General features: G+C 55.3%; 2 protein-coding genes across 3 annotated transcripts in view; one reads left to right on the top strand and one right to left on the bottom strand.

Moving 5' to 3' along the window:
- JPH3 (junctophilin 3) overlaps positions 1–8,581 on the bottom strand; it is a 77,686-nt gene extending 69,105 nt beyond the window's left edge. For both annotated transcript variants that reach the window (XM_081791331.1, XM_081791332.1), the window contains exon 1: positions 7,885–8,581. In XM_081791331.1, coding sequence (XP_081647457.1) covers positions 7,885–8,266 — 382 coding nt within the window. In that variant the 5' untranslated portion in view covers positions 8,267–8,581. The remainder of the gene's footprint in view (positions 1–7,884) is intronic.
- LOC145713192 (uncharacterized) lies at positions 8,265–9,566 on the top strand. The gene is made up of 2 exons (XM_081791383.1): positions 8,265–8,298; positions 8,542–9,566. Exons 1-2 carry the CDS (start codon positions 8,265–8,267, stop codon positions 9,564–9,566), a joined length of 1,059 nt encoding a protein of 352 aa, XP_081647509.1.
- The last annotated feature ends 9,674 nt before the right edge of the window (positions 9,567–19,240 follow it).

Genomic DNA, 19,240 nt, shown 5'->3' with positions numbered 1-19,240 from the left:
TTAGGATCTCTGGGACAGTTTTAAAAGAATCTCAATCCCAGACCACCTCAGTCGGCCTCTCTGGGTGGGGCCCAGGCATCAGCATTTTCCCAAGCAGCCAGATTCCATGCGCAGCAGAGATTAGGAGCCAGATTAGGAGCTCCCGCATGCGAGCCACCTGGGCGTCTTGCGCACATGCAGCTTCTGGCCCTGGAGACCCCCGTGCAGGGGTGGGGAAGAGGGACCAAGATTCCAGGGGTGGGAGAGAGGGGCCAAGATTCTGCATTTCTAAGGGGATGATCTCAAGGGGACCATCCCAGGGATTCTGCTGTGCACCTGGGGTTAAGAAGCACCAGCCTTGGGGCGCCTGGGTGGCTCAGTGGGTTGAGCGTCCAACTTCAGCTCAGGTCATGGTCTCACGGCTCATGAGTTTGAGCCCCGCTTTGGGCTCTGTGCTGACAGCTCAGAGCCTGGAGCCTGTTTTGGATTCTGTGTCTCACCTTTCTCTCTGCCCCTCCCCCACTTAGGATCCTGTGTCTCCCTCTTTCTCTCTGTCCCTCCCCCACTCACACTCTCTCTCTCAAAAATAAATGGACATTCAATAAAGAAGCACCAGCCTCCAGCCGTGCTCCTAAAGGTGCAGTCCCCAGACCAGCAGCAGCAGCACCCAATGAAACTTGTTAGAAATGGACATTATCAGACAGCATCTCCGGCCAGAAATGCAGGGGTGAGGCAACAATCTGCTTTCTGCACCTTCTGGGTGATTCTGACGCAGAGTCAAGTTTGCAAAGCACTGGCCTCGAGTAGCAACAGTGGGGGACCAGCAGCCTGCCCAGCCAGCAGCGCAGATGACCCTGGGTGTTTCCAGATGCCTCCAGGAGCACCAGGGAGCTCCCCTGGGTCACCCCCGGGAAGGTGGGAGCCGGCACATGTTGACAAGGAGTGTCATGATTCCATCACAGAGAACATGCCTCCTGCAGGGTCAACAGACTCGGGGCAAAAATCCCTTTCCCACCATCGGAGCTCAGCGGACCCCTCCCCTGGGATGCCTCTGCTGCTCAAGGACACAGACATCCCCCTTCCCTTCTCAGAACCCTCACCTGCAGTGTTTCCATCAGTCCCCAAACTCTGGAATGAGAAACCCCTGATTATTGTACACATTTTTGTCTCACATCCAGACTTTTTGGTACAAGTCACATCCCCCTGTTTCTTGTACATTCCTGACTGCAAGCTATGTTCGGCACACTGGCTGCTACTGACTGAATGTCTGTGTCCCCTAAATTCAGAGGTTATAAATGAGATGGTGTTAGAAGGTGGGACCTTCAGGGGTGGTGAGGTTATGGGGGTGGGGCCCTCATGAATGGGATCAGTGTCCTGATAAAGGAGCCCCCAATCGGCCAACGTCTTGATCTCAAACTTCCCAGCCTCCAGAGCTGTGAGAAACACACACTGTCATTTAGAAGCACCGCCCACCCCCCACCCCCACCTGTGGTAATTTGCAACAGCTCGAACAGACAAAGACACAGTCAGACTCAGCAACTATTTCCAGGTTGATTCACTGAAGGTCGACCTGAACTGTTCTGTCTTTGCACCTCAAACGTAGTAGGGGCTCAGTAAATGCTTCTCAACAACCCAACAAATCGAGCCAAGGCAACCGTAGCAGTAAAGAGAGTTACGACACGGGTAGATAAAGGGCTGCTTGTTTTTCTGCATCTTTTCCAGCACTTTGGAACGCTGCTCGCTACACAGTGCTCCAGCCGTGTCCTCCAGCCATGGCTGCATCGCAGCCTCACATCATGAGAACACGCTTGGGACGGATTCACTTCATTCTATGCCATCCGCCTCACTCATGGGAAACACTGGCAGGGCCTCTTACCAGCAATGACAGCACCAAGAGCAAAACAAACCCCGTCAGGGACTTGTAACAGTGATGCCTTCAGAGAATTTTCAGTGAGGCTGACCTTTCAGTGAGGCAGGAGGGTCTCAGGGAACATTTTCCTTTTGACTATCAATGCCCGGGTGTAAGTTCTTGTAATGAGATGGACGTGTGGCAGGATGGTGAGTGAAATTACCCCGTATACGGCCTTGGCACACTTCATTCACTCCACAAACAGCGTGCTGTCACCATGTAGTCACTGGACACACAGTGGTGACCAGCATGGACCCACCCCTCCCTGCGTGAAGCTCACACTCTAATAGAACCTTCTGTGGCGGTGGACACATTCCGCATGGTCCATGAGAGCCGCCAGATCCGTGTTGCTGTCAGACGCTTGGAATGTGGCTGCTGAGATTGAGGCACTGAATATCTAACTTTCATTTCATCATAATTAATTGAAATAGCCATATGTGGCCAGCAGCCACTGTGCTGGTCAGGGTTGTTCTAGATGAGTACTCCAGTGGTGCTGATTTAAGGAGGAAGGTGGCCCAGTAGTCTTTTGCGGGTTGATACAGACAAGACCATTCCTTTGCCTGCCTCTGGCGCACCTATAACCATGCACAGTCCGTGAGAACTGAGACACACACAACCTGAGGTAGAGATGAACCTCAGACTCAGAGCACCTTGTACAAGTCTTACCAGAGACCTCACCTGGACCCGCCCCGCTAGCCAGGAGATGCTCTCTCAGGTCACCAGCAGACACCTGGAGGCACCCAACTTTTTTGGAAAACAGGACAGTATCGAGATGCAAACAGCCAATGCCCCCGGTGGTGGTATTCCTTGGAGTGTGGCCCCCAGACACCAACAGGGTGGGAACGGGCAAACTTCTCATGGCCAAATGTGCTGGACGGGTCAGGGCCAGGCAGTCACTGGCCGGGAGGCTCAGTTGGGCACCCTGGTTGTTAGAGGTGGTGTGGGGGAGGAAGGAGAGCAAAGCCATGGCGGCATGTGTGTGGCGCTCTCCAAGGTGCTGAAGAGACCGGCCGCTCCCCTATCCTATGCAAAGACTCGGCGGACCCAGAAAAACCCCTGGTCTGATGCCTAGAGCCTGTTGGAAGCACAGCCAGGACCCCAGGCGGCCCTTGCCTTCACCCACCACGTGCCTCACACAAGCCAGGAGACTACAAATTGGCGAAGTGGCTGGTCTAAGAGAGGGTGACCACTGTGGAAATTCCAAACACACATCGCCCCCTGTGGATCCCACGAATCCACATATCCTGCGATATGTGGTCATCAAAGGACACTGTGAGTGTTACATCCACAGCCATCAGCCCGTAATCGATAGCCAGCTGTCCTTACGGTTGTGCAGGCCCGAGGGGAAACTGGGGAGGGAAAAGAGCCCCGAAGAGAGGCAGCAGAGGCTCCTGGCCCTGCCCGACAGCTGTGTTAACTGTTTCCATCAGCCAGGGCTGCTCACTAACTACCTGGTGGGGCAGCTATTTCCAGAGGGTGCTGACCCTGGCCTCCTTGCCAGCTTGGGTAGAGCTCCTGATATAAAGCGCCCAACTCTGGCTCCAGGGCTATGTTGGGTGAGGGGTGCTCAGTAACACTTCTTCCTCAGCTATTATTGGCAACAAAGAACGAGTTATTTGCTTTTTCTTCCTGCTTTCACCTCCTGGAGCCTTTTCCCTTGCCAAAGTGGCTGAACCAGAATCTCTGAGGAGATGCTTTTATCTCCAATAGCTGAGTGCTTCTTTTGTTTCTGAAACGAACTCCCATTGGCCTATGTCTGGTGTCCCCGACCTGCTTCCTCCCTAACCTGGGACCTGGCACTGGGATTTGCTTTTTTAAAAAGTTTGCCTTCACATATTCACGGCCTAGCATCAAAAATATGCCCAATGGTCATTTATTTTGATTGGATATGGGCTTCTTCCCCCTTAAAAGGGGGCATGAACTGCATAAACATGTGTTTAAAGTGGAAACTAAGCCTCCCGCTCCATCTGTAACCTGAGCCTCGTCGTGTAAGGCTGGCACTCTCCCCACACAGGCACAGGGGCTCCTGGAGCAGGAGTCGGGAGGGGTTTGGAGGGTACACGTGGCTGTGTTTTGGGGGACGGGGTGGAAACATCTCCGGGTGACAGGTGTATTGTGCGTGTGTGTGCGCACAGGCGCAGAGGGCCTGGGATTTTGACTGTGGGCGTGTGTGATTTGTGTGGGCCGAGGGATCTGGGCCAGTGAACGGAATCTGCACTTGAGGGGGGAGGCCTGGTACGTGAGATGACTCACATCTTTCGGGCTGTGGGAGGGTTTATTTGTGGGGGTAACTTTGGTCCGAGGGGTCCTGTGTACATGGCACCAGGAGGAAATGTTTACCTGTGTGGCCAAGAGCAGGGGTGTAGAGAAGTGGAGAAGGGGCAGTGCGCGTGGGCGGGGCAGCGGGGGGAACACCCGGGTGGGCGCCTGTGCCTTTGCCTACAGCTCCTAGCTGCCGCGCCCAGAGGAGAAGCAGGGTGCGGAGGAAGAGGAAGGAACGAGGAGGTAGTTTTGCACAAGGGAGTTTAGAGAACGTGTTCCACACAAAACCACAGGCTCTGGAATCGCTGTCCTGAGTGCGAATCCTGATGGCGCCCTGCACCCACCAGCCAAATCATCTCCTCTCTCCACGCCTCTGCTTCCCAGTGTGGGAAATGGGAAGGACAAGAAAAGCAACCCTGCATCAACCCAGGTACGGGAATGAAGCGCTATCATCCTGCAAACACTGGCCACCCGGCTGGCACACGGTTAGTGTCTAACATCGCCACTGATCATCATTTTCGTTATTACCATGATCCCACCTGGCTATCGGTCCTGGTAACGGTCACTGTAAGCGACGCTCATTGCACGTGTGCTGTGATAAAAGAATAGTGATAAGTAAAAGTCAATGCTCACTACATCCCTGGCACAGCCACACACGCCACCTCAATTAATCCCCACCTACTTCACAGGTATTATTACCAGCCCTTCATACAGATGAAGAAACAGAGGCTCAGAGAAGTCAAGTAGCTTGTCTGAGCTCACAAAGCCCAAATGGCTGCAACTCTATACAGCGCGTGCTCATGCCGCCCCGTGCCCCCAGGGCCTCACCCTCTCCACAGGGTCACCCCACAGACCGCAGAAGTCACTCAGCCCACGTCCACAGAAAACGCCTGCCTTGCACTTGGGGGAGGATAAACCTGGAAGGGGAGGAGTTGGCAGAAGCGGCCCCAGTTGAAATGGAGTCCATACCAAGTGCAGCCAAATGTAGAATATGTTTGCCATGAGTGCATCATTCATGAAAATCGCCGTTTCCCCAAGTCAGCACTGGAACCTGTGCTGAGGTTCAGGAGCTGTGCTGATACCTGCCCCGTATTCCCACCCCTTGTGCAAAGGAAACGTCAGACTGGAGTCGGGACCATGAACTCATTAAGCCTCCGCCTGCCCTCCCTAGCAGCATGAGCCGCCACGCCCACCGGCATCCAGACCCAGAGCTGCGACACCCCCACTTTGGTTCTGCTGGCCTGACGGACTGCTAGAGGGCACACATTCTCCACAGTCACTTCCTTCCTGATGAGAAGCACAGACCGTGTTGCAGAAAGGTGGCCCCAGATGTCTGGCCTGATTATCCCAGGCCAAAAGGGTCAATTCGATTTTCCATCATGCCATATCACCAACCAGAAGGGAGCAGTCAGCCCTGGCGTCCTGTGCCTGTAAGCCTGCCTCGGTTGGCCTACAGGTGGTGTGATGTGGGGACACATCAAGGTTCCAACCGTGACTCTGCTGTCGCAGGCTGGGGGGCTCTGGCCTGTCCCAAGGGCCCCTGGGTCTCTCTGGCGTCATCTGTAAAATGGACATGGTCCCCCCCCTCCACCGTGGGAGACTCCAGCGGGGCAATGTGGAGGGAGGGAAGTGCTTTAGGGAGCAGAATCCTGTGTCGCTGACTGGATAGGGGACAGAGATCCAAGAACACTGACCAATGGAAGGAAGCATTTCTCACATCATCATATTGAACCCTAAACTCATGGCCAGCCACAGCATCAGATCCTCTCCCCCTCCCCGCACCCCCCCCCCCACCCGGTAAACACAATGGAGTCATCACCTTTCCCTCTAAAGTGGAAGCTTTCTGAGGGCAACAATTTTTGTCTGCTTCACTCGCGGCTGGTTTCCCAGAGCCCAGAGCACCCGCTCATAGCAAGTGCTCAGTAGATATCTGTTGAACGGAGAACGGATTTCTGTGGGCCACCCAAGATGTCTGGGGAAGCTGGGCAGCCTAGAGAGCTGGACCTCACTCTTAGATATTCCAGGGAGTTCCACAGAGACAGGGGCTTGGCTCATCTCCTCCCCAGGCTCCTATATGAGGCCTAGAAACCGCTTTCCTGGCTCAGGCACAGCTGGGAACACCTCTGGAGGGACTGATCCGCAGAGCAGCATGGGCAGAGCCCCCAGGGTGACAACTACCCTTGGGCTCCCAAAGAGCCCAGCTGGGAGCGCCAGGCTGCTGAGCCGCCCACCTCAGCCACCCACATCTGCTGCCCAAGCCTCGCCGTGTGCACGCGTGAGCGCGCACACACACGCGCGCATGCACACACACGGCCTAGAACCCAGAGAGGGCTGTCTGCTCGGTCCAGCCCCTGCACTCCAGGGTCCAGAAGGCTCTCCAACCTGCTCCATGAAAACAACAACAGCAAAGAGGCCGCCTGGGACGGGGCTGGGCACGGCTTTGACAGGCAGGAGCATTATATAATTAACTGCCCCCCACGCCTCCTCCCCTTTGAGTAATGATGAACCCTGCCTCTCAGTTGCATAAGCCAAAATAATAATTACTCTCCAGCCCTCCATCACTCCTGGATGTGGCCAGGGAGCAGGTGTCTAGTGCCTGCTTCCTAAGATGTGGAGGCAGCAAGCAGGCAGGGAGAAGACCACACGTCCGTTCATGATTTCCATGCCCAGCAGAAGCACACAAGTCACTGCTGCGCCCCACGCCTTTCCCAGGCATCCATGCCTGAAAAATTAGCAAGCCGCCAAGAGGGAGGCACAGAGCCACTTCTGAGGATAAGCTCCCAGGTGGGGGAAGGGGGCATCTGGAGAGCAGGCTTGTTTGGGGTCTGGCTTCCAGGAACAGAAAATGCTCCGTGCCCGTCGGATGCAAGGAGGAGTGGACACTGGAGTGTCTGGGACAGGAGCACAGCTGCAAAGGAGCCCTGGCCGAGGCTCCCTGCACGGAAACCATCTTACAGCCAGGACAGGCGGGCGGGCTCAGCCCTGAATGTGGTGGCATGTTAGAATGAAGGCACAGAGCATTCCCTAAACTAACGGCGAAAATGATTCAGCCACTGGAAGGCGAGATTCCTGGGCCTCCTCCTCCCTCCCTCCAGCAGCCTCTCTGGCTGCGCTAGCCCGCGTCCAACCACCTAGAAGTTTATTGCCGTGTTGTGTTGCTTTGGGTTTGTGCTCCTCTCCCAATCGCTCCCTTTCCATTGGCTTGGGTTCATGAGGACTAAGGGAGGCCTCTCGGCACCGCAGGAAAACAAGCAGCAGAGCTGGGGCCTGACTCCCGGAGGCCAGCACTGAGGGAGCTCTGCCAACAAGGGGGAGGGGCCCTCTCCCAGCTCCCCTCTGCCCTTGGTGGGTCCCAGAGGAGGCCGTGAGCCCGGGGCCCAGGGCGAGTCTGGCCTTTCCAGCAGGTCTCTGGCCTGCGCTTGGATGATGCACTGACCCTCTACTCAGCTCCACGGCTCCGGGCCTGGCTCTGCTCCTGGAAAGCCCCCATTACCCTTCCCCTGGCACAGGGGCGCTGTCCCCCCACCAGGCCATGGGGCAACCTGTAGCCAGGGCAACTGTGGCCTCCAGGAAGCCCCAGGAAATGCCCCGGGTGCTCACGGCCCCCCCGCTGGAGGGAGAAGCTCAACTTCCCCAGAGGTAAACAGAAGAGGCAAGAGAAGAAGGTCCCTCCTCCTCCTCCCCTCAGCCCCTGGCCCGGCCCCCCCCCCCCCACCCCACCGGGCGGCACCTACCTCCATCTGAGTAGGTCTCCGTGCCATAGCCGTCCTGCAGGCCGTTGCTCCAGGTCCCTTCGTACTTGGCCCCGTTGCCCGTGCACTCCCGCACCCCGTAGCGCCCCTTAAATCCGTGCGTCCACTCGCCCTTGTACACCCACTTCCCCTTGCTCTCCAGGCCGATGCCGTGGCGCTTGCCCTGCGCCCAAGTGCCCTGGTACGTGTTGCCGCTGGGCCAGGTGTAGACGCCCAGCACCTCGAAGCCGTGGCTCCACGAGCCGGTGTATTCGCCTTGGCCCTTGGGGCCGGTGCAGACGCCATGGCCGTGCGCCTTGCCGTCCTCCCAGCCTCCACAGTAGGACCCTCCATCGTCAAAATTAAACCTACCCCCACTGGACATGCATGTAACTCGGTTTGCAAATCCCGCAAACGGTGAAAAAAAAAAAAAAAAAAACCAAGGCGATCAACAAACCGGATTCTTGGTTGGCTGGCTGGCTGGCTGGTTTTGTTTTGCTTTTTTTTTTTTTTTTTTTTTTTTTAAGGAAGAATAGAGAAAGCGAAAAAACACAGCGAGCAGATCCCGGGCGGCGGGAGGCCGCGGCGCCGGCTTCGGCGGAATTTAAGTCAATTGGGGGCGATTATTCCTTTTCGAGCTGCGCCGCGGAGCCTGACCAGCGTCTCGCGCTCCCGCTGGAGACAGGACCGGAGGGGAGGAGGGAGGGGGAGGGGAAGGGAGGGGAGGGGGAGGGAGGGGGCAGGAGCAGGAGCGTCTGGTGCAAACGGCTCCACCTCAGCGGCAAGTGCCCCTCGGAGGCGAGCCCGCCGGGCTGGCCGCGCAGGCCGGGGCGGAGACGGCGGGCGGCTCAGGCCCGGGGCGCAGCCCCCCACCTGCGGCTGCCGCGCTGCGGGCGCCCGAGGGCGGCGGCGGGGCCCGCGGGCGGCGGCGGCACGGGCGGCGGCGCGGGCGGCTGCACCATATTGGGGGCCGCGGGCCGGGCCGGGCGGCGGCGGCGGCGGCGGCGGCGGCGGCGGCGACGGCGGCGGCGGCGGCGGCAGCAGCAGCAATGCGGCGGGGCGGGCGGGCGGCGGCGGCGGCGGCGTGCGCTCCGGGCCCGGCTCGCGCGCTCGGGCCGGCGCGGCGCGCGCGCCCGCACCACACCCGCGCCCCCGACCCGCGCGCCCCCGGCCCACACCCTGCCCGCGCGCCCCGCACCCCACCGGCGCTCCCTCACCCCCACCCCCGATCCGCTCCCCTCCTGCGCCCGCGCGCCCCCGTCCCGGCTCCCCGGCTCCCCGGCTCGCGAGTCGCCCTTGCGCGCCCCCGACCGGGCCCGCCGCCCGCGCACCTCCCCACCCGCCCCCGACCCAGCCCGCTTGCCCGAGCGTCTCCCACCCGCGCGCCCCCGCACCAGCTCCCCGCCGGCGCGCCCGCCCCACCCAACCCCGACCCGCGCGCGCCCGAACCGGCCCCCTGCCCCGGGCGCGCGGGCGATCTGGAGAGGGGCGCTGCGGCGCCGGGGCGGAGAGCGCAGGGCGCGGGCGGGGACCCCCGGCGCCCGCCCTCCCGCACCCCCTACGCGGCGCTCCCGCCCGCCCCGCTTCCCCCTTGCCGGGCCGGCCTGGAAATTGGGGTCCAGACGGGTCGCCCCAGCACCCCCCCTTTCCCGGGACTTAGATTTAAAGGGACAGGAACTGCGTAACGGGAAGGCGCCCAGCACCCAGGGCGCTCTCTGCCCCCTCCCGGGAGTCGGGAGGTGAAGCCTGGCAGAGCAGGCCTGGGGCGTTCTGGGGTGCCCTTCGCGTTTCCTCTCTCCCACCCTGCACCTCGCCCCTGGCGCCTGGCTCCTGGCTCCTATCTGCGACACCTGTCCCTGGCTTCACTGGAGAGGCTCTTGGCAGACCACAGGTGGTTGGTTTCCCCTAGGACAAATAACCCATCCTTCTTCCTTACAGTTTGGGGGCCACATGTGGGAGGAAGGGAGGCAGCTGCCCCAGAAAACATGTAGTTGATGAATGTCCCCTCCCCATAAATTAACAGAAAGTCGAGCCACACGCATGTCTGGGAGTAAAGACACCCAAATGCCGTCCCTTCCCAGCTCCCTGGCCAACAGGTAGCCCCCAACTCCGGGAGCGGTTGCGCTCTGGGGGAGCAAAGTAGGATTGTCACTAGGGCGTTACTTTCTCCACAGATACTCCCCCCACCTCCACCCCCAAGCGATGGTGTCTGATTCCTGGATCCGAGTATCCTGGGACCAATTTAAAATGCATTTCCTGGACCATAAATCTGCAGGCAGGAGCCGGGTTCCCAGCTCCCCCGGAACGTGTGCGGCAAACGGCAGCGCCGCTGCCCGAGTGCTGCGGGGGGAGGGGGGAGATTGCACGGGGTCTGGGCTAATTGCAGTGCGCCCGAGACTCCGCCGGCAGGGAGACAGAAACTGCCAGCCAGGCGGTGGAGCCGGAGATGTAGCCCACGGAAGAGGCGTGATTTGAAGCCTTCCAATCAGCCAGGGGCCCAGCTCACACCTTCTCGTGCCTGCATTGGTCCCATCTTTGGCTAAACAGGCTCCTGCTGGAAAACTAGCCTCCCCCCCCCACCCCGCCAAGACTCCCAGCGTTCAAGCTCAAGTTTCTGTCTTGCCCTGGGCACCAAAGCCCCACACCCCACCTAAAGCTCTAAGGGCCTGGCCTTCAGAGCAGTCACCTCCTCATCCACCCCACAAGCAGAAGGGCATTTAGGGAGTTTCCAGTTTTGCTTTGTGATTTGCAATTACAATGATTCAATGCGCCTCTGGTTGCTGTCTGCCTCCCTTGCTACCTGGAAGGTTTCTCTAGATGCCTAGGGGTGGAATTGTTGGGTAGAGCACATCTTGGGCTTAAAGAGGTTGGAGCTGGTCCCTTCTCGCCCTGCTGTGCCTTCCCCTTCTGGCTCTCCCAGCCCTGGCCACCCGTTGGTTATTACCAGACTTCCTACTATGTTTCCATTTATTTTCTTTTGTTAATCTAAATGGAAAGAGGCAGTGTCTCGGGGCTGTTTGGTGTAAATGAAAAATTACATATTGTGAACGTGTAGACAAACAGGCTGCAGACGTTCAGGTTCAAAGGATGCCTGGGTGGCTCAGTTGGTTAAGCATCTGACTCTTGATTTTGGCTCAGGTCATGATCTCACAGTTCATGAGATTAAGCCCCAGGCGTGTGCTCTCTCTCTCTCTCTCTCTGTCTCTCTGTGTCTCTCTCTCAATAAATAAATAAATAAACTTAAGAAAAAAAAAAAAAAGATTCAGGCTCAAATCCTGCCGCCAGGGCTGGCCAGCTGTGTGGTTTGGGCAGTCACTTAATACTGCTGAGCTCAGTTTTCTCATCTGTAAAATGGGCAGATACTAGTTCCCATACGGTTGCCATGAGGATTCAAGGACCTGACCCCCCAGCACGTAGTAAGCAGTGAAGAAGGAAACGGCGGTGCTATTAAGGAGTCCAGCCGCTCCTTGAAGGTTGTGGATTCCCACCTGGGGGCCCAACCTTGTGCCCGCTCCCTCCAAACCTCGTTGACATCAAATTGCTGTCCCCTTGTACACTCTGCACTTGCTTTCTTCCATTTTATTTCCAAACCGGTTTTTGCTGATTCAGCAGCCCTTCCTCACATAAGCAGTGGATTGCAACTGAGATCTTGCTGGAAAATGGTGACTGGTTTCAAGCAATTACTGGCCGGCATCTTATGCCTCTGGCTCACGTATACCCTTCCCCCCAGCAATTCCAACAGACCCTGTTTCTGACCTCCCCTAACCACCCCTCCCTCCTCTCCCAGGCGTGGTCACGTTTAGCTCCAGCAGTGACGGACTTTTTTTTTTTTTTTTTTTAACGTTTATTTATTTTTGAGACAGAGACGGACTTTATATTCTCTGAAATGCAGATACAGAGGCATTCCTTTTGGGCCATTTGGAAATCCTTCCCCCATAAAGTACGGCTGGTGGTACTGATTTCATTTTGGAGGAAACTCTCTAAGGCTATAAACACAGTACCACCCAGCAATTTCAAAACAAAATCCAGAAATAAAAACAAAAGCCATAGCACCATGCAGAATTCCACAGCTCTGTGCACCAGGCTCTGGGATGAGGACCTTGCCTTAGTGACCTCGCGGGCACTCCTCAGGTGACCTGGGCTTCTGTACTCACCTTTCAGAAAGACCGACTTGGGGACTGCCTCTGTGAACTGCCTGGCTGAAGGGAACAGAGCGACCGAGCAGGATTGCTACCCAAGCTGACTAGTCTTCCAGCCTGGAAGCTTCCTGGCCTTCAGGCACATGCCCTGACTTTCCGCTGCCTGCTCCCTCTCCCCGCGGCCACAAGTTTTCCGATTTCAGATCCAGAAAGGCTCCTGGGCTCCCCATCTTAAAGGCCCCCCCACTTCCGTCCACAGAAGCCTGTTTCGTTCCCTCAACGAACTGAGCTGCGACAGACCTTTGTTTGTCTTTTTGGCTGTGCCCATGTTCGCCAGGACCCTGGGATGCCCCGTTCTGTGTGCCCTCGACTCTCCTCCCGCTGCTGAGTTCAGCCCAAGTGACACAACGTCACTTGTAAGGTCAGGTACATGGCAACACGGCCTCTGCCCTGTGCTTGAGGGGCTGGTGCTTGAAACCGTGGAAGCCCGTGCAGCCCACGGAGGGGCACCCAGGGAGAGCAACGGGGCTTCCGGCCCATGTCCACAGCTGGACCCCAGCCCACAGCCGGCACCCGCTGATGGTTGTGTCAGAACACCAGATCTGCCAGCTCCAGGCCAGTCACCCCAGCTGTGGCCACGCCGAGCAGGGACCTCACCCATGGGGCTTTCCTCATCATGCCTGGTCGTAATTGCAATTTTTAAAAATTGTTGTTTAAGATTATTTATTTGGAGAAAGAGAGAGATCAAGCATGGGAGGGGCAGAGAGAGAGAGAGGGAGAGAGAGAATCCCAAGCACAGAACCTGAGGGCTCCCACTCTCGAGCCATGAGATCATGACCTGAGCTGAAATCGAGTCAGATGCTCCACCGACGGAGCCACCTGGGCGCCCCATAACTGCAGTGTTTAAAACTTGAGGTACAATGCCATGCAACACGGTACTAGTCTCGGGTGTATGACATAACGATTTGACATATGTACCCATAGGACAGCCGGGAAGTCTGGTTAACGCTCATTGCCACACATAGTTAATGGAATTTCGCTTTCTTAGGATGAGAGCTTTTCAGATCTATTCTCTTGGCAACTTTGAAATATGACAGTATTAACTATGGCCATGATGCTGTTGATTAGATCTCTGTGACCTATTTCTTTTGGAGCTGGAAGTCTGTGCCTCTCGAGTCCGTTCACCCATTCAGCCCACCCCCCACCCCCACCTCAGGCAACCACCAATCGGTTCTCTGTATCTATGAGATGAGTTTGTTTTGTTTTGTTTTTGGATTCCACACAGAGGTGAGATCATATGGTACTTGTCCTTCTCTGTCTGGCTTATCTCACGGAGCAAGATGCCCTCAAGGTCCATCTATGTTGTCACAAATGGCAAGACGTCCTCTTTATGGCTTAGTAATATTCCATTATAGACATGAACCACATTTTCTTGAGCCACTCATCCCTCAGTGGACACTCGTCTCCATCATAATTTCAATTTCTGAACAGAATAAATGATTGCTATTATGTTAAGCCAGGCAGAGGGCACGCAAACTACAGCTCAGGGGCCAAAGGCTGGTCTTCAGAGACCAAGTGTGATTGGAACCCAGCCATGACCATCCGCAAACACACGGCGACAGCTGCTTTCACACTACAGCGGCAGAGTTGAATAGTTTCGACTGAAACCACATGGCCCATAAAGCCTAAAATACTCCCCACCTTTTCCTTTAGAGGAGAAACGTGCAGAGCCCTGTGTCCTCGTCTGCTCAGGCTGCCGTAACAGACTGCCACAGACTGAGCGGCTTCAGTAATGGGAATGTATTTCTCGAAGCTCTGGAGGCTGGAAACCGAGCTCAGGTTCGGGGAGGAGCCCTCCTCCTGGCTTGCAGGTGACTGGCTGCCCGCTCACTGTGTCCTCACATGGCAGTGGGGTGGGAAGGGAGAGAATGAGAAAACTCTCTGGTGACTCTTCTTATAAGGACACTAATCCAATGGGATCAGGGTCCCACCCTTATGACCTCATTGAACCTCTGGTACTTCCGTACCCCAAAGACAGCCTCGCTAGAGGTTAGGGCTTCGATACGTGAATTGAAGGCACAAGCATTCAGTCCGTAACACCCTGTTTTAAGCCACTAAGTTTTGGGGTGGTTTGTTACGGAGCAGTGGCACCCAGACCAGTGCTTCTGTGCTTCTGGCACATGGCTCTGTGCCCCTCCCTCCTCATCTGTAAAATGGCACCAACGCCTGTTCCTACTGTGCAGGGAGGGCTGGGGCAAAGAGGACACGGCTCAGCCCACGTGAGTAAGGTGGTTTGGGGTCCCTACTGCCTCACTGGTCCCCGATAACTCACAGCTGTTATTCCTTGCCCCCTCAGGGGTGGTCATTCCCAGGAACGGAGATGACCCCGAGGGTGCTGTGCCCCCTGTCCTCCTCCCAAACCACCTGATTGTAGGACTTCACCTGCCCATGCTTGTATGGCCAAGTGTGCCCTACCATACAAGACGGCGGTCACTTGGAGGCACCCATGAGATTGTGCTGGGGCTCCCGATTCTCCCAGACCAGAGGCAGAAAACGATGCCAGCCCTGGGTGGGAGGAGGACCTTGAATGCCTTATTTCATCTGAGTCCTGGCATGGGATCCAGTCCTTTGGGATCCAGACTCTGACCATCTCTTTCTTCTTAAAGATGGGGAAACTGAGGGTCAGGCAGGTAAAGCGAGTGGCCCCCGGTGACATATAGCTAGCAAGTGCCAGCGTCGGGGCTTGACCCCAGAAGAGCCAGGTGAACTTTGAGGGGAATGTCCTCCTGGGGTGCTGCCCGCTGCCAGCACCTGGCCCTCTGGGCAGGCATCCCATCCCCAGAGATGGATCCACATGGACATGATACAGAAGAATCCTTTGTTCTTGATTAGTTGATGACCACCTCCAGAGTCGAAAGTCTGCTAAGGAGAAAAGTTGAGAAACCTAGTCTGAGCTTTGCAATTGTAGTCTCAGACCCCCCGCTGGGAGCGTCTTTTTTTTTTTTTTTTTTTTTTTCCTTATGCTGCCCGCCCCGCATCTTAGTCCCCGGCAATGCAGTGGTAACAGTGGCTAACAGGGGTGCTAACAGAGTGCCAGTGGTTAATTCATTTATTCCTCATGACAACTCCAAGGCGATGTTGTTACCCCCACATTTCAGACGAAGAAACTGAGGCAGAGGGCAGGTAAATGCCTTGCCCAAGATCCGCAAGTCAATTCTCCAGGAATCGGTTCTCCAAGCTAGGCATTCCAATTCCAGCTGTTTCCAGACTCATCCAAACCAACGGTCCTCCCAGCTGGAGTGCCAGGAACCCGGATCCCTGGCCGTTCTCCCAGCTGGGCTCAGTGTCCCCAAAACCCGACCTCCAAGACACGTCCGCTGTAGGGTGGGCGCCACTTTACAGGTGAGGAGCCAGAGGTTAGGGCCAATGAGCGAACCTGCAGCAAGCAGCCATCTGGGTTCCCAGCAGACACGTGGCCACCTGCTGACCTGTGACGTCCCCTCCCCCGACACAGCCACTGGAATGATGGCATCAGGAGCAGCAGCAGTAGTGCTCTGTCACTGCAGCCACTGCTCTCTCTGCCTGCCCCCCCCCCCCATGCAGGTGACAAGCACAGGGGCGATAATAGCACCGCCCACTTCAAGATACAGAGCGTTTCCCTCAGGTACGTCCTACAGTATCCGCCCCCCGCCCCCCCGCCAGGGAACAGCTATGCTGACTTATATCACCATAGATTAGTTCTTGTCCTTGGACCTCATATCCGTGGACTCATACATTTGTGTCTTGCTTCTCTCATTCAACATTATATCTCGGATTCATCTGATTGGCTCTGGGTAAGAGCACTTTGTTCTTGGCAGTGCTGTATAGGATTCCATTGCACGAATATACTACAATTCCTTTCTCTCTTCTCCTGTGGATAGAATCCGAGCTTCCAGCCTGGGGGTTGTCTTGAGCGGAGCTGGTCTGAGCACTGTTGTATGTGTGTCTTCTGGCAGACACCCATCTCCCCTGGGCGTATGCCTAGGAGTGAATTTCCCGGGACCTAGCCTAGGCGTATATTTCATTTTTAGAATTGTGTTCTCCAAAGTGGTCAGGTCAGTTTGCAGCCCCCTCCCCCACCCCCAACAGAGGGTGAGGATTCCAGCTGCTTCCTGTCCGCACCAACACTTGGTGATATCAGCCTTTAAAAGTTTAGCCAATGTAGTGTGCCTTAGTGGTATATCATTGTGATTCTAATTTGAGTTTCTGAAACACTTTGTAAATTAATTAGGCTTGTTTTTTTTATGTATAGCTCACTACTTAATTTCAACTTAATAGATATAAACATATCTTTTCTTATTTCTTATTTGCTCTATTTATTTTTACAGTCTCCTTCTGAGAGTATCATATGCCACTGATTTTCTATTTAGATTACTAATGTGAAGTTTTCTTTGAAGATAAATCCATCCAAGTTTTTAAAAAAAGAAAGGAGGTGAGGGAGATCCAATTAAAGAGAAATAGTATGCAACGAATAGACCAGCACGGATGGGAACATGGCAATTGTTGAAGACATAGAGACCTCTCCAACCCTGGGGGTAGAGTAGAGACCTCCCCAACCTTGGGGGTAGAGTAGAGACCTCTCCAGCCTTGGGGGTAGAGTAGAGACCTCTCTGCCATTGGAGGTAGAGTAGAGACCTCTCCAAACTTGGGGGTAGAGTAGAGACCTCTCCAGCCTTGGGGGTAGAGTAGAGACCTCTCCAACCTTGGGGGCAGAGGAGAGACCTCTCCAACCTTGGGGGCAGAGGAGAGACCTCTCCAACTTGAGGGTAGAGTAGAGACCTCTCCAGCTTTGGGGGTAGAGGTGAAAGCAGGCTCTAGACAGAAGCCAGGGGCTGAAAAGTCAGAACCCAAGTGTCTCCCTCATCCTGGGCCCCCGTCTCTGCTCTCGCCTGACTGCTCTCTGTGTCTGCTCTCCACAGTCTGCACACTCTGCTCTTTCCTTTGCTCTCAGTCCCTGACAGTCAATAAACTGGACTCTATAGATCCAGATTCCTGGGTGAGACTCAGCTAGGGTCAGCTTGAGTCAGGCACCGTTTCTGACCATAAGCCGTGGTCAGGGACTGGGGGCTTGCCTTGCGATGGCAAGCAAAGGACATGGTTGGCCTTTCTAGCACAAGTGGAGGAAGCACATTCTGAGGCAAAAATTGGGATGTTCCATTGATGGGACAGATGATTTGAAATTAAGAATGGAAGAGCTTTGAAAAATGGTAGGCGTAATTATACTTCTTTATTTACCAAGATCTACAACTGTCTATGATGCCAGGGAGCACTGTCCTGGCCATTCAATTTCTAATGAAAAAGAGAGAGGTGGAGGAGGAAGAAGGAAGAGGAAAATGAGGATAATACAGAAGTGATATGGATGGATTAGCAAGAAGAAAAGGGAGGCTGTGATGAGGAAGGTGGTGATGAGGAGGAGGATGGTGACAGTAATGATGATGATGATGGTGGTGATGGTGATGATGGTGGTGATGATGTTGATGATGGTGGTGGTGATGGTGATGATGGTGGTGATGGTGGTGATGGTGGTGATGTTGATGGTGTGGTGATGGTGATGATGGTGGTGATGGTGATGATGGTGGTGATGATGGTGATGGTGATGATGACGATGGTGATGGTGATGATGATGGTCATAATAGCGGTGATGAGGAGGAGGATGATAGTGATGATGGTGACGATGATGACTAATTTTCACATTTTTGTGCCTGGCTCTGTATTGAGCACTTTACGTTCACTATCACATTTCATCCTAAAACAACTTTATGAGGCTGCTACTGTTATTATCCCCATTTTACAGATGGGGAAACCTGAGGCTGAGACAGGTCAAGTCACTTGCCCAAGTAGAAACGAACCCAAGCAGCTGCCAGCAGAGTACGGCATGTGACAACCATGTTCCTCTGTCTCAAGTGCATCAACGTCCCCTCACTGGGGAAGATGACCTGTTGTCTGTGGTTGAGCCACATATTTGTATAATTTAATAAATGGTTAGACAGCAAATGTCCATGAGCAATCAACCACCCAGGCCCACGAACTGAACATTATTCCCACCCCAAAACCCATTTTGTGCCCCTCCCCAGTCATAACCCTCTCCTCCTGTGGGACGGAACCATCCATCCGAACTTACACGATCATCCTTTTTTCCCTTCTATTGTTACCACCTGTGACTCTGTATCCTGAAACACTGTAGTTTCATTTTGCCTCTTGTTGAATTTTATGCGACTGGAATTGGACTCGACTCATACTTTTTTGCCCGAAATTATGCTCGAGGCTCATCCTCGCGGTTGTGTGTCTCTGGGGTCCTTTGTCCCCTTGGCTGTACAATATTCCATGGTCTGGATGTCCATTCCACTGTTATTGGACACTTGGGTTGTTTCCAGTTCGGGGCCATAGTCCGTGTGTTCTGAAATGTGTGCACAGGAACACTCACTGCTCTCGGGACTCACCATAGACCCCCCTCTCCAGGGATCCCCGCCCAGCAGGTGCCTCCTCTCTGAGCTGCAGTAGGACCTGTGCTCCCCCCATTACAGCATATGTCACTCTGCCAGGTAGCTATCTCTTGATTCAAGGCCTCATCCACTCACGTGGGACGGGGAGGCGTGCGGCCCAGTGGGACCCTGTTGGGCTCCTCTCCTCCCCACCCAGCGCCCAGCACAACGTCCGGCACTAGGAATGTGATCATAGAATTTCGAGTAAATGGTGAACGACAAAACCAATAAATGAATGAACAGTCAGCGTTCCCCTAACATTTGTTGAATCGGAGCAGGTCACGGAAGTGAATGGTAGAGCCCGGAGGCGCTGTTAAGACGCAAGGCCGTGGCTGTTTCCGATCTGCATCTTGACCTTGTTGGACACCCGCTGATATCACCGACATGGCACTTGGGGACGTAGTCCACAGTGGAGGAGCGGGGAGAGAGCCTCACTCTCTCCCTGCTCAGCAGATGATGTGTCGGACATAAAGACATCCAGAAAAGCGCTTCCCGGCCGGAGTGCTCGCCTCTGCTCCTCCTCTGCTTCCCAGGGCTAACAAGTGGGATTAGACCTCCTCGGAATGAGGCGGCTAGTGGTTCCCCATGCCCCTTCCTTACCCACCGCGTATCCGACCCGCCCATCCCCAGAAAATGAGTGAGCTGGGTGGCGGCAGGCGTCTTCACCGAAAAGGAAGACGAAAGTTGTAGAGTCTGAGC

This window comes from Panthera onca, chromosome E2, assembly GCF_046562875.1.
Source record: "Panthera onca isolate mPanOnc1 chromosome E2, mPanOnc1 haplotype 2, whole genome shotgun sequence".
Lineage (NCBI taxonomy): Eukaryota > Metazoa > Chordata > Mammalia > Carnivora > Felidae > Panthera > Panthera onca.
Note: the sequence above shows the minus strand (reverse complement) of the source record. Positions and strands in the feature narration are given on the sequence as shown.